Source organism: Gossypium arboreum, chromosome 13 (assembly GCF_025698485.1).
Source record: "Gossypium arboreum isolate Shixiya-1 chromosome 13, ASM2569848v2, whole genome shotgun sequence".
NCBI lineage: Eukaryota > Viridiplantae > Streptophyta > Magnoliopsida > Malvales > Malvaceae > Gossypium > Gossypium arboreum.
In genome coordinates, this window is record NC_069082.1 from 42,182,933 (window position 1) to 42,194,173 (window position 11,241).

At 34.2% G+C, this 11,241-nt stretch overlaps 2 protein-coding genes across 3 annotated transcripts; one reads left to right on the plus strand and one right to left on the minus strand.

Annotated features, from left to right (window-relative positions):
* The first annotated feature begins 5,929 nt into the window (after nucleotides 1-5,929).
* Nucleotides 5,930-8,166, plus strand: LOC108457629 (uncharacterized). 2 transcript variants are annotated; one of them, XM_017756679.2, is made up of 5 exons: nucleotides 5,930-6,312; nucleotides 6,450-6,585; nucleotides 6,744-6,828; nucleotides 6,904-6,951; nucleotides 7,720-8,166. In XM_017756679.2, the coding sequence occupies exons 1-5, from the start codon at nucleotides 6,132-6,134 to the stop codon at nucleotides 7,957-7,959; spliced, it is 690 nt and encodes a 229-aa protein (XP_017612168.1). In that variant the 5' UTR covers nucleotides 5,930-6,131; the 3' UTR covers nucleotides 7,960-8,166. The 2 variants fall into 2 exon arrangements, with proteins under 2 accessions (XP_017612168.1, XP_052880671.1); XM_053024711.1 differs by lacking the exon at nucleotides 6,904-6,951.
* A 488-nt stretch (nucleotides 8,167-8,654) lies between these two features.
* On the minus strand, nucleotides 8,655-10,692 carry LOC108457628 (pentatricopeptide repeat-containing protein At2g37320). The gene has a single exon (XM_017756678.2). It carries the CDS (start codon nucleotides 10,476-10,478, stop codon nucleotides 8,913-8,915), a length of 1,566 nt encoding a protein of 521 aa, XP_017612167.1. The 5' UTR covers nucleotides 10,479-10,692; the 3' UTR covers nucleotides 8,655-8,912.
* Nucleotides 10,693-11,241: the final 549 nt, after the last annotated feature.

Consider the following 11,241-nt stretch of genomic DNA (forward strand, 5'->3'; position numbering starts at 1 on the left):
AAAACTATTTTCAAACTGGATTTTTTCCAACACCAAGTACCGTCATCGATCTTCAAATAAAACTTGCATCTTATGGAAATTAAATGGTCCAAGGGAAAAGAGTTTTCCATCATATTTTTTGGACATTCAAGCCATGTATCGTAACATTCTGGTACTGTAAGTGACTGCCTCCAAACATGCGAACGTGTTAGAGTAAAAAACATGCAAATAAAAATATATAAAATAAGTGCGGTATCTACAAGCGAACAGGTCAAACTGTAATATAGTTTAGTGTTACAACGAAACACTAGTAAGTATTCTGAGGATTACACCCAAAAGAGGTTGAATTAAATCTAAATATATTGTCTACACTAGCAGGTCTAAGCAGTAACCACTAAAAATCATATTACAAATTAAAATTGTAAAATAAAAACTAAACTACTAAAACAAATTTAACAATAAAAAGTCTCTCAAATAACATGCAGAAGATTAACTCACTCAGTGGTTGCAATTAACTTTAGAATTCTCATCTTATTAGGGAATTGGTTATTAATTAACCAGTATTACCTCTTGGCCTCTACTAATTAACTAATTGACCAGTACACACTTGATCTCACAATCTCACTTTCCTAATCGAGGTAAATCCATGATTTACTTGGTAAACTTATCTCTCGACCTCGTTTATCCTAGATTACTTCTTAGGGTCATCAATCCTAGGGTTTAAACATACATGAATTTATGTCAACTAACTCTATAGAAAAACCCTAATTCATTCGTTAATTACTCCTACATCCGCTTATTATTTCCCTAGGGATCTAGCCACTCATGAACGTAATTTACATATTCTTTAAAATTAATTCAATCATGCACAAGCACACAAATAAATTAAAATGAAAGAAGGATAGAAACTGCTCTATTTGATATGTTGAATGCGTTCGGGTCTATGAAATCCTTTAATAACTAACAAGAGATCATTGTTGACAAGCAAGAACTAAAATAAAAATAGACAAATACTTAAAAACAAAGTCTTGGACACAAATCAAATCCAAGTAGAAGAACAAGAAAATAAACTATTTTGAAAATAAAATAAAAACTAATTCAAAATCTATAAAACTAAATCTACTCCTAAAACCTAATTTTTGGCCTCCAAAATGACGACCCTTCTAATTGAGCATAACCCTCCTATTTAGAGGCAGAGTTTAGGTCAATAGCAATCCTTAATTAGGTTAAATATGGATTGTGAGGACGAAAACACCTTTAATTAATTTTAGCCCTCCATCAGACATGTGTCGCAACACAGGCTAGTGCCTATCATGACACACAACTTCGAATACAAATTCTTCTATTGGCTTTATTGTGCCGCGACTCAACTGTCATTCCTGATGCTTTTTTGGCCTAAAAATAGGTGTCCTACACACTCAATTAAATCATTAAAACTACCTTAAGGTCGATATTGGCCCAATAGGTCAACTAACTCAAAATTATGCGTAAAAATGCTTATTTTGCAATATTTTGAATCTAAACTAAGAAATGTAAAAATGCAATAAAAGACATTAAAATGACTATAAATTGCCACTATAGTTTGTGGTAGATCAGTAAGTCATTAGTCCAAAGTGACGACACAATTATGTATGGGAGATATGAGCATCACTTGTTGTTGGTTGTTGCATAGGATGGTAATAAAAAATTCTTCCCAATATATTTTGCAATTGTTGAAGGAGAAACTACTGATGCATGGGATTTCTTCTTGACTAACTTGAGAAAGCATGTTGTGTCACAACCCGATTTATGCATCATTTCTGATAGGGGACCCAAGATACAGGCTACAATTGATCGACATGGAAGCTTTTGGGATAGTACACACTGTAGGTATTGTATACGTCATATAGGGTCAAATTATATGGGTCGATATCATAAAGATACTGAGTAATAACATTTTTTAACATTGGTACAGAGTAGCCATTATTTTCTATATCATTCTTTAACATATATATTGTTTGCATTCATGGATATACTCTTTATTTTCTTCAACAGGGTATGAGCACATCCAACATTGATTCTATGAAATGTTGGAGAACTTGCGGGCTATAAACAAAGCCAAGTGCAAAATACCTCAATGGGATACCTAAAGAGAAGTGGGCTCAATCATATGCTGAAGGTCTATGATACGAGCACATGATAACAAAACTAGCAGAATGCATAAATTTTGTATTGAAGGGAATGTGTCATTTGTCGATAACAACAGTGGTCAAAAAAACATATTTTCGCTTACCAACTTTATTGCCAAAGCGAGCAAAAAAATATGTTAGACAGATAAAAGGCAGTTACATAAGATATAAGGAGGTGATGGAAGATATTAGAGAAAATGCAGAAAGAACGAATTTTATGTTTGTAGTGTCATTCACATCCAAATCGAATGTTTCAGGTTATAGAGTTCTATAGACTCAAAGAAGGTATTATCGGGGGATCGTACCATGTATACCTAGGACGAAGGACCTGGGATTGTGGGAGATTTCAAGCACTTCGTTTTCCATGTGCACATGCAATTGCCACATGTGCCTCGGCATCTTTAGATTGCATGAGCTAGGTTGACAAAGTTTACAAACTTAAATACATATATAAAGTATGAAAATCTAAATTCCTACCGGTCCCAAATGAAAGTATGTGGTTACCTATCTCGAGCGTTCCATTCGAATTGGTACCAAATATTACGTTGCATCGCAAGTCAAAAGATCGACCGAATTCTACCCAGATATGCGACAATATATATATTTGAGAGAGGATAGACTAATCAAGGTTATGTAGTTATTGTAGGAACCCAGGGCTAGTAAGCCAACATGTCCACCCTTGGGGCTATTTATGTAGTTATTGGTACCTGATTAAAACATTTATTCATTTTTTTTATAAACATGCAAAAAAACAAACAAATAAACAATTTGTTCATTTGTTCATTTTTCCATTATTTCTCATTTTTTGGTAAATTATAAATAAGTATATATTATTGATGTAAAGTACAGAGAATACAATATAAACAATTTTTTTTATTTTTTCATTGATTGTAAATAAGTATAGTATTAAGAAGGCATACTATAGAATACAATACAAACAAAACTTTAATTTTTTCATAGACGTAAATAAGTATATATTATTGATATGAAAGGCAATAGAATATAAAACAAACAAATTTTCAATTTTTTCAGAGATTGTAAATAAGTATAATATTGATGTAAAATACAATAATTTTTTTTTATAAAATTGGAATAAGTATGTTATGGATGAAAAATTTTAATACAATACAAATTAAAAGTTAATAAACTAAATGATGATTACATGAGAAAATTTTAAAATAAAAAATTCATCGGCGTCGTCAACCTAAATGTGTGCCACAACCTAATGGGTGTCAATTACGAGGAGGATTTCGTCATACTTGGGATTCCAACTCCTCATCTTTTCTATCTCTATCTTGACCTCCACTTCCATCTTGATCTTGATCTTCATCTCGTTCCTCCATGCTAGAGTGCATTTTGTGTCCTAGGTTCCCATCGTATATCATCCATGGTTTTAGTATGTGGTTATGAAGATGACCTACCTCTAAAGAACAATGATGCTGGGTATGTTTGCAACATTATCGATAGATAAGTGTATGGTGTTAAATAACCCGATGTGGATAGAATGTTTGAATTGTAGGTAATGGCGAATACATCAGTGTTGTTGTCAATAGTGGCGTGTAATATAGTCTTGGGATGGATGGTATGATGGTGCATAATTTGGTGCTTGTGTAAAAAAATAGGATTAGTAAAAGCACCATAAAAAAATGAATCATACTAACTCGAAGGAGGTGCACCCATCGGTGCCTCATGTGGGGTTGGAGTTGATGATGTTTCCATCAACGTGTATACTCTCGATCGTGGCCTCATGTGGGGTCGTCTTGGCCTTCTATGACGACATTGTCTACTCCTTTCCTCCTCTGATAGTAGATGTGACTTACCGTGAAGTCTAAATCATGTCATGTAATTTAGAGAGGTCACCAAGTTCGATTGGAGAATTGGTTCACGCATAGGTATGAAATCGTACCTATATTCCCAAATGTAGATATATTTAGCATGAAATTTAGGTCAATCTTCATCGGTTCTTCCCCGCAAGTCGATCTTGTGAAGCTTATTGAGCTCTTGGGGTGACAGCAAATACTTTGCATAAACTCGAATTGGCACATCACTCGATAAAATTCGTGCATCTCAATCGTTGCAAAAACTATCAATGGTACTTTGACATGTCAAATATTATGATTCACCAAAAATTCAACTGGGATGCATTCTTGAATTCTCAAAATAAAGTATGACATCCATTCAAACTACAGTACAAAATTATAAATTTTATTATGTACCAATATTAAATTTTAAATCCTTACATAAATATTACATAATTGAAATTTTAATAAGCTAACATCGGCTTCTAATCGTTAATCTAACAATAGTTGGATATCTTCGAGCTCATCCAATATACCAACATGACTCGTATAATTATTCCACCTATTCAAATAATATGTTATTTCAAAAATATAATAATGAAAAAATATTATGACAACTATATTATTAAATGAATTTTACCTTATTACGAGTGAGAATTCATACGGGGCATTTACTCGATGACGTAAAAATTTTAGGCAGTACCATGCTTATGTCTAAGAAGGAGTATGCAACCACTGATTTTAATTTTTTGTGTTTTTGTTGTTCAATACTTCTTTCAATACAATGTCGCCAATACTGATCCTCAACTAAGTTGCCCCGCTTCTTTTAAGTTGACTAGTTGTAGGAGCACCTTAAATGTACCAGATTTCAAGATTTATCTGGCATTAGAAGATCCCTAATAAACCTCAAGATGATTGCTCGTGCGTATTTTTGTCTTTTAATGAAACTAGCGGAGTTTTCAATATGTGAGAAGCTGTCTTCTAACCATTTTATCTCTATTTGGCTACCACTAAACTTGTTCGGCACCTTACCTAGTAGTTGCTCACAAATTGCACTCTAATTGTCAACGCCCACTACCTTTGTAATGACTGCCTCAATCAATCGGTAAATCGAGATGTAATGCTACATCCTCAAGTGTAACTGTACACTCACCGCACGGAAAGTAGAATGTGTGTGTTTCAAGTCTCCATCTTTCGACCAAAGTGCTGATAAGTACAAGATCCAATTTAGTCCCTTAAGCATATGAGACATGTGCAAGAATCTCACCTCTTGCAAGTGTTGTTCAATAATACGTAATGCCATCGCACTTAAATTGTGTATATACATCTCAATAATCCGGCCTTCGGTTTGATTATATAAACATAAAAGATTAATAAAACTAATAATGTTAACAACTTAATAATTATATTAATTAAAATAAAATTAAAAATATTATTTTCTTACCATTTGCAATTAGATGCTAGAAATGTATTTGTTATCTAAACGAATAAAAGGCGTTGACATTTTTAAAATTATAAAAATCAAATAAAATTAAAGAACTTACTAAATATAAAATTAAGACAACAAAATTTGAGAAAAATTGAATGAAAAATTGATAATAAAATAGCTAAGATAATTGAGATAATAGATGAATATGATTGAAAGAATTGAGAGAATAGGATTTAAATGCAAAAGAAAGAAAATGAGTTGAGTATATATAACAAATAAACTAGTCGTTAAAAAATCATTCATTTGAAAAAACAAAATTATTGAACAGTTGGATTTTTTTGACCCTTGCAAAAAGTTACTATTGGACGAAAACAGTCTAAAGTCACGCTTTCAGCTCCTTAACTGCCACATCAATTGAAAACACGTCTTAGTGAACGTATTTTCTATTTTAGTCTTAAAAATCGATCTATTTTTCTAAATTGATTCCTTAAATTTGAAAAAAAAAAAATTTAGTAATTAAATTTTAAAATCAACCTTTTCTTCTAATTAACCCCGACAGCACATGTATAAAACTGAAAATGAAAGAAATGTTGGGGGAAATTTGAAGTTTCCGGTTAGAAACGGCGGCGTATTGGCCTCAACCTTTAGCCGTCTTCCTTTTCTAGTCACCCTCCCACTCTCAGCCACTGTTGGGTGTTTTCATCAATCTTTTTGTTGCACACTGATATTTTACCCAAATCTCTCCTTCAAAGGAAAATGAATATCCTCCGAAACGCAATCAAATTGCACGTTTCGGTTCGAACGGTCAAGCCGACCCACGTCTTACCTTCATTCCTTAGCGAACCGCCGAAACGGTTCTCCACCGAACCGGATCAACAGCAACAACAGCCGCTACCCGACGCCTCCATCAATCAATTTCTGGATTCAGCTAGCAAAGGTTAATCCCTAGTACACCTCTTTTTTCGTTTTTTTCTCAAGCCTCTCAACTGAGGCTTCAATGCTTTAGGGTTTAGGGTTTATCTGCAATCCCCCTTTTTCCCCCTGAAAGTGTTTAACCTTTTGGAACTCATTTAGGTTTTGTTTATGGGAAACTCTTTGGAATCACAAAGTATACAATGAAGAGCGATATAATCAGCTTGCTTGAAGGGTGTAATCTAACGCCTGATGACATTAAAGTCAGCTACAGCCGCAGCCTTTTCCCTGTTGCGATGTAAACTTTTTGGTTTATTTATTTACTTTTTTATTTCAAATATACAATTTATCTTGAGTACATATTTTGGAAATTGGAATTTCTTTAGATTTTTGAAGCGAGTGGTTTTTTTTTTTTTGGTTTAAGTTAATGTCTGAGTTTTGTTTGTTTGCAATTAGGATGTTGCGGTTCCCGTCACCTTCTGCATTTAGTAATGCAGCAAGGACAATTAGGAGGTTTGATCGGCTATACCGGTTGGATAGGGTAAGTTAAATTTGATTGTCAATGGTCTTACAAGGTCTGATTGCTGATGTTTAGTGTGCATTATTTATATAACAGGTTGATACTTCTGAATGGGATATAGTTATGCCATACAATGGGAAAACTGTAAGTCAAAGATTCATGGTTTTATAGTACTTGTTATTGTTCAGTTGGTTGGTTTTTTGACATTTTGAGAAATTGTGTTATTATATGTTATTATTAGCTATAGGCATTGTAAGTCTCAGTAACTGAGCTTAGTCATAGGATTACTTACAGCATCAAACTATTATATACATGATATAGTATAGTTGTGTAGTTATGTATAGATTTTTGGACTCTTTGAAAAACTTTCAGCTTTCTTGCTGGACAAATTGAAACTCTGGTATTGTTCAGTTACTGGGTTTTTGACATTTTGAGAAACTCTGTTATTAGGTTATTCATCAGCTAGATGCATAGTCAGTTTTGGTAATTGAGCTTAGTCACAGGATTACAAGATGAAACTATTATATAAATGAAATTAGTATAGTTGTGGTAATGAATAGACTTTTTGGTTCTGAAAAATTGCGGCATTCTTGCTGGCCAAAATAATCTTTACGGTATTCACAACTAGTAGTGACATGCAGGATTTGTCTTTTTATAATGATATTTGCTTTGTTGGACCTTAAGGTTTAAGCTTTTATTTTGACCTGTTTTTTTTTTAAGGGTCTAAGTTGATTAAGATTTAAAGGAGAGCTTCTACCTTAATCAATTAAGAGCCTTTCCTTAAATTTTGCATCATTGGGTATAAACATTGTCCAATCGTTTTCATCTTAAAACCTTTTTATGGCATTTATAAAAACTTTTAGCTTACACATGAAGGCTATAATCGTACATGAGTTTGACTAAAATTTTCAGGTAGTACTGCAAGGACTTCCCCGAAGTGCGGCTTTAGAGGATGTTGAGCGTTTCCTTTCTGGTTGTGAGTATGACTCATCCTCAATCCAGACGGTTACATTTACGAGACCTGGATTCACCAACCTTGTCAGATTAACAACTGTGCAATTCCCCTCTCATATCGAAGCAATGAACGCATGCATTAGCAAAAACAGAAAAATCTGTCTCAATAATCAAATCTCTGTCCGAGTTCTTTATTAAAAACTTAAGTCTTTTAGGGGGGATTGCCTAAAGATTGACCACCACAACAGTAGGCTTCCTGGTCCAAATTGAACTATGTGAAATTTTTGCCTGTTTGGTGTTTTGTGCACGCATTGGACTTGTTTATTCATTTGTTTGGTTAAGTACTTTCAGTGCTGGACTTTTATTTGTTGGTTATCGAAATCATATTGGTAGGAAATAATGAAAGATTGCACTTATCTCATTTTGATGATTCTTACTACCGTTCTTTCTTGTTTCTTGATGGGGATTCTTTCATATGATATCATCATCCTATTGTAATAGCCATTTTAAACTATTTTTATCCATATCCTACTCACAAAGATGGTTGTTAGGCTGGTGGTAAATTTGAGAGGAAAATTCGAACCCGTGGTAGCCAGATAAACCATTCCAGTCTCTTGGATATATCCCGGCTGCCAGTGATTTATTCATTTCAGTTAGATGTGAACTCTAGATTTTAAACTTGTCATTTGGGTAAGTTGGGTTTGTTTCTGATTGGATTTTGGATTTTAAAAATTTGGAGTCATTTAATGCTCAGATCAATTTCGGGTTGGTATCATTTTGAGTATAGGCCATTTCAAGTTTTAGGTTATTCGGTTTTTTCAATAAAATTTTTCGAGTTAGATCATCTCTGAGTTTGGTTTTATGGATTTGCATCATTTGTTCGGATGGGGTGATTTTAGATACTAAGTTGGGATAAATTCGATTTACTCGAGAAAGACCTTGAATTTTCTTACATCTAACCCAACCTCGATGTTTTCTTACACCTTCAAAAGGCTAGGCAACAATGAGCTAATTATATTTTGTATCAAATAGAGTAATCCTATAGCAACAAATTAAATAACACGGTAATCTTATGCAGTGAAAAGCCAGAAAAACCACAATGGAATGATCTTTATAACTGTATCTGGTTCCAATAAAGAACTTGAAAGCTTTCAAAAGAAAGTATCATCAATATCTTCCTCGGGCATTTCCAGCACGTAACCTAAAATTTTCATATGGTCTACCAAGCAACTCAAAACACCAAGAATCCCCTTCACCTTAGTATTCGATTTATCTTCTGCTCTAAACCTATAAAGTTCATTCTTAATTTCAATCCAGCTATACCCGGTAATCGTTTTGAGTCCCCTATCTTTCATCACTTTACGCACTCTAGCCGCCTCATCCCACCGCTTTGCGCTAGCATATAAACTTGCCAACTGAACATGGGTTGCTGCACACTCGGGTTCTAATAATAGCCTGCTCTCGGCGGCCTTTATCCCAATCCAAATGTTCCCATGAAGCCTGCAAGAAGAAAGCAAAGAACCCCATATAACAGCATTGGGACGAATAGGCATCTTTAGAATAAAATCTAGAGCCTCTTGTAATAATCCAGCTCGGCCGAGAAGATCCACAACACATGAATAATGATCCATTGCGGGCTTGACACCGTGTATAATCATTGAATCAAAACAAGCACACCCTTGTTCGACAAGACCGGCATGACGGTAAGAAGAGAGCACTCCAAGAAATGTGATAGCATCCAGCTTTATTTTCTCATCTTTCATCTTTCCATAAAGTTCAACAGCTTCCATTGCAAAACCATGTTGAGCATACCCTGCGATCATTGAATTCCAAGACACAATATCTTTATTACCAGCCATCTTCTCGAATATAAATATTGCATCTTCAATGCTCCCACATTTACAATACATAGAAATAAGAGCATTGCAAATATAAATATAGGAATCAAAACCCATTTGAATGACTTGACAATGAGCACTTCTCCCTTGCCCCAGAGCTCCACTACCCGTACAAGCTCTCAAAAGACTTGTCAACGTGAAATCATTTGGTTTTAAAGTTGAATTCTTCATCATATTATATAGCTCCAAGCACATATCAATTTGCCATCCTTGTGCGAATCCAGCAATAATAGTAGTCCATGAAACTACATTTTTCACGGGCATTTCTTCGAACGCCTTATAAGCCTTCTCCAACTCCCCGGATTTTCCATAGAAAGCAACCAAAGAACTTCCTACGTAAACGTTGCTGAAAACCCCAGTTTTTATTGCTAAGCAATGATACTGAATTCCACCGCAAAGGTTATGTTTTGACCCGCATGAACTTAAAGCATTTGACAACACAATTGGATTAAATTTGGAATTCTCTTTATTTGTACAAGGAGGCTTTAGAATTTCATTGAAGAAAACTGGGAGATTTTCTGTTGGGGAATCTGAAAAACCCAAATCGTTGAAGCAATTTTGGGCAGTAAATTGATCTGAGTCAGTTTCTAAAAAATCTTGGATGAGACGAAGATGGTTTTGGCGGGAAGTGAAATGGGTTGATTTCGAGGATATGAAAATGTCCTTGATTCTCAATGCTCTGTTTAGTTTGTTGCTTGGAGGATTCAGTTTTAGTTTGTAAGAGGAGAATGGACTGGATTGAGAAAGAAAGAAGACGACAGACTTCAAAGTGAACCAAGAGTTCCTTTGGATAATTGATTTGAAGAAAAGTATATTCATGGCTAAAAGAGCCCATGAACGTTTGGACTTTTCAACAACTCACGTCCGGGGAGAAAACAGGGGCGTTAGTGGTTTTATTATTAGTTTGCGGATTTTTAACTTAGTTGACAATATTACGATCCGACTACTCCAAGAATACTCATCCATAAACCACATAACGGTTTATGGAAAGTTGAAGAATATGGATTTCAGTGTACTTAACACGTCAGTTTTAAGGGTCAGAGGGATGATGAGCATTGTATCTAGTATTTGTTTGAACCTTACAATTCAGTTTCAATCTTGGAAATTCCGTCGAAATCTAAATTCGATTTGATAATAAATAAGGGACAAAAGTAATATATTTATGCTATGGTGTATTTTTTTTAGTTAGAATAAATCAATTTTTAGTTAGAAAATATATTATTTTTTACAACCGTTTTTATTTTTTAAAAATCTCAAGTTAAAAAATTTTTTTTTGGTAGATAAAGAAGCTAAATACATTTAATCATAACAGGAATTATATCTGACACTAACACTATCTTGTAAAATCTCCATCTAGATCATCTTGAAGGAAACATTATAAATTCTCAAACCAAGAGGAACATTTCTTCTTAATGTTGCCATAGAATCTGCAGCCATATTCATTGTGCGTGGAGTAAGCATTACATTCACATGCCAATCCCTCGCTAATAGCTCTATGACGATTCATGCTAGACTGTCGTCTGTCTCCTCTATCTAACCATTGAGCATATTGATCGTAATCAAACAATCACTTTCCACCAAT

Bases quoted from the DNA above. Each gene is read 5' to 3' on its own strand.
- LOC108457629 (XM_017756679.2), top strand. From the start codon at position 6,132: ATGAATATCCTCCGAAACGCAATCAAATTGCACGTTTCGGTTCGAACG. The intron at 6,829-6,903 runs GTAAGTTAAATT...TTTATATAACAG, and splicing joins GGCTATACCGGTTGGATAGG to GTTGATACTTCTGAATGGGA. The intron at 6,952-7,719 runs GTAAGTCAAAGA...TAAAATTTTCAG, and splicing joins TGCCATACAATGGGAAAACT to GTAGTACTGCAAGGACTTCC.
- LOC108457628 (XM_017756678.2), bottom strand. From the start codon at position 10,478: ATGAATATACTTTTCTTCAAATCAATTATCCAAAGGAACTCTTGGTTC.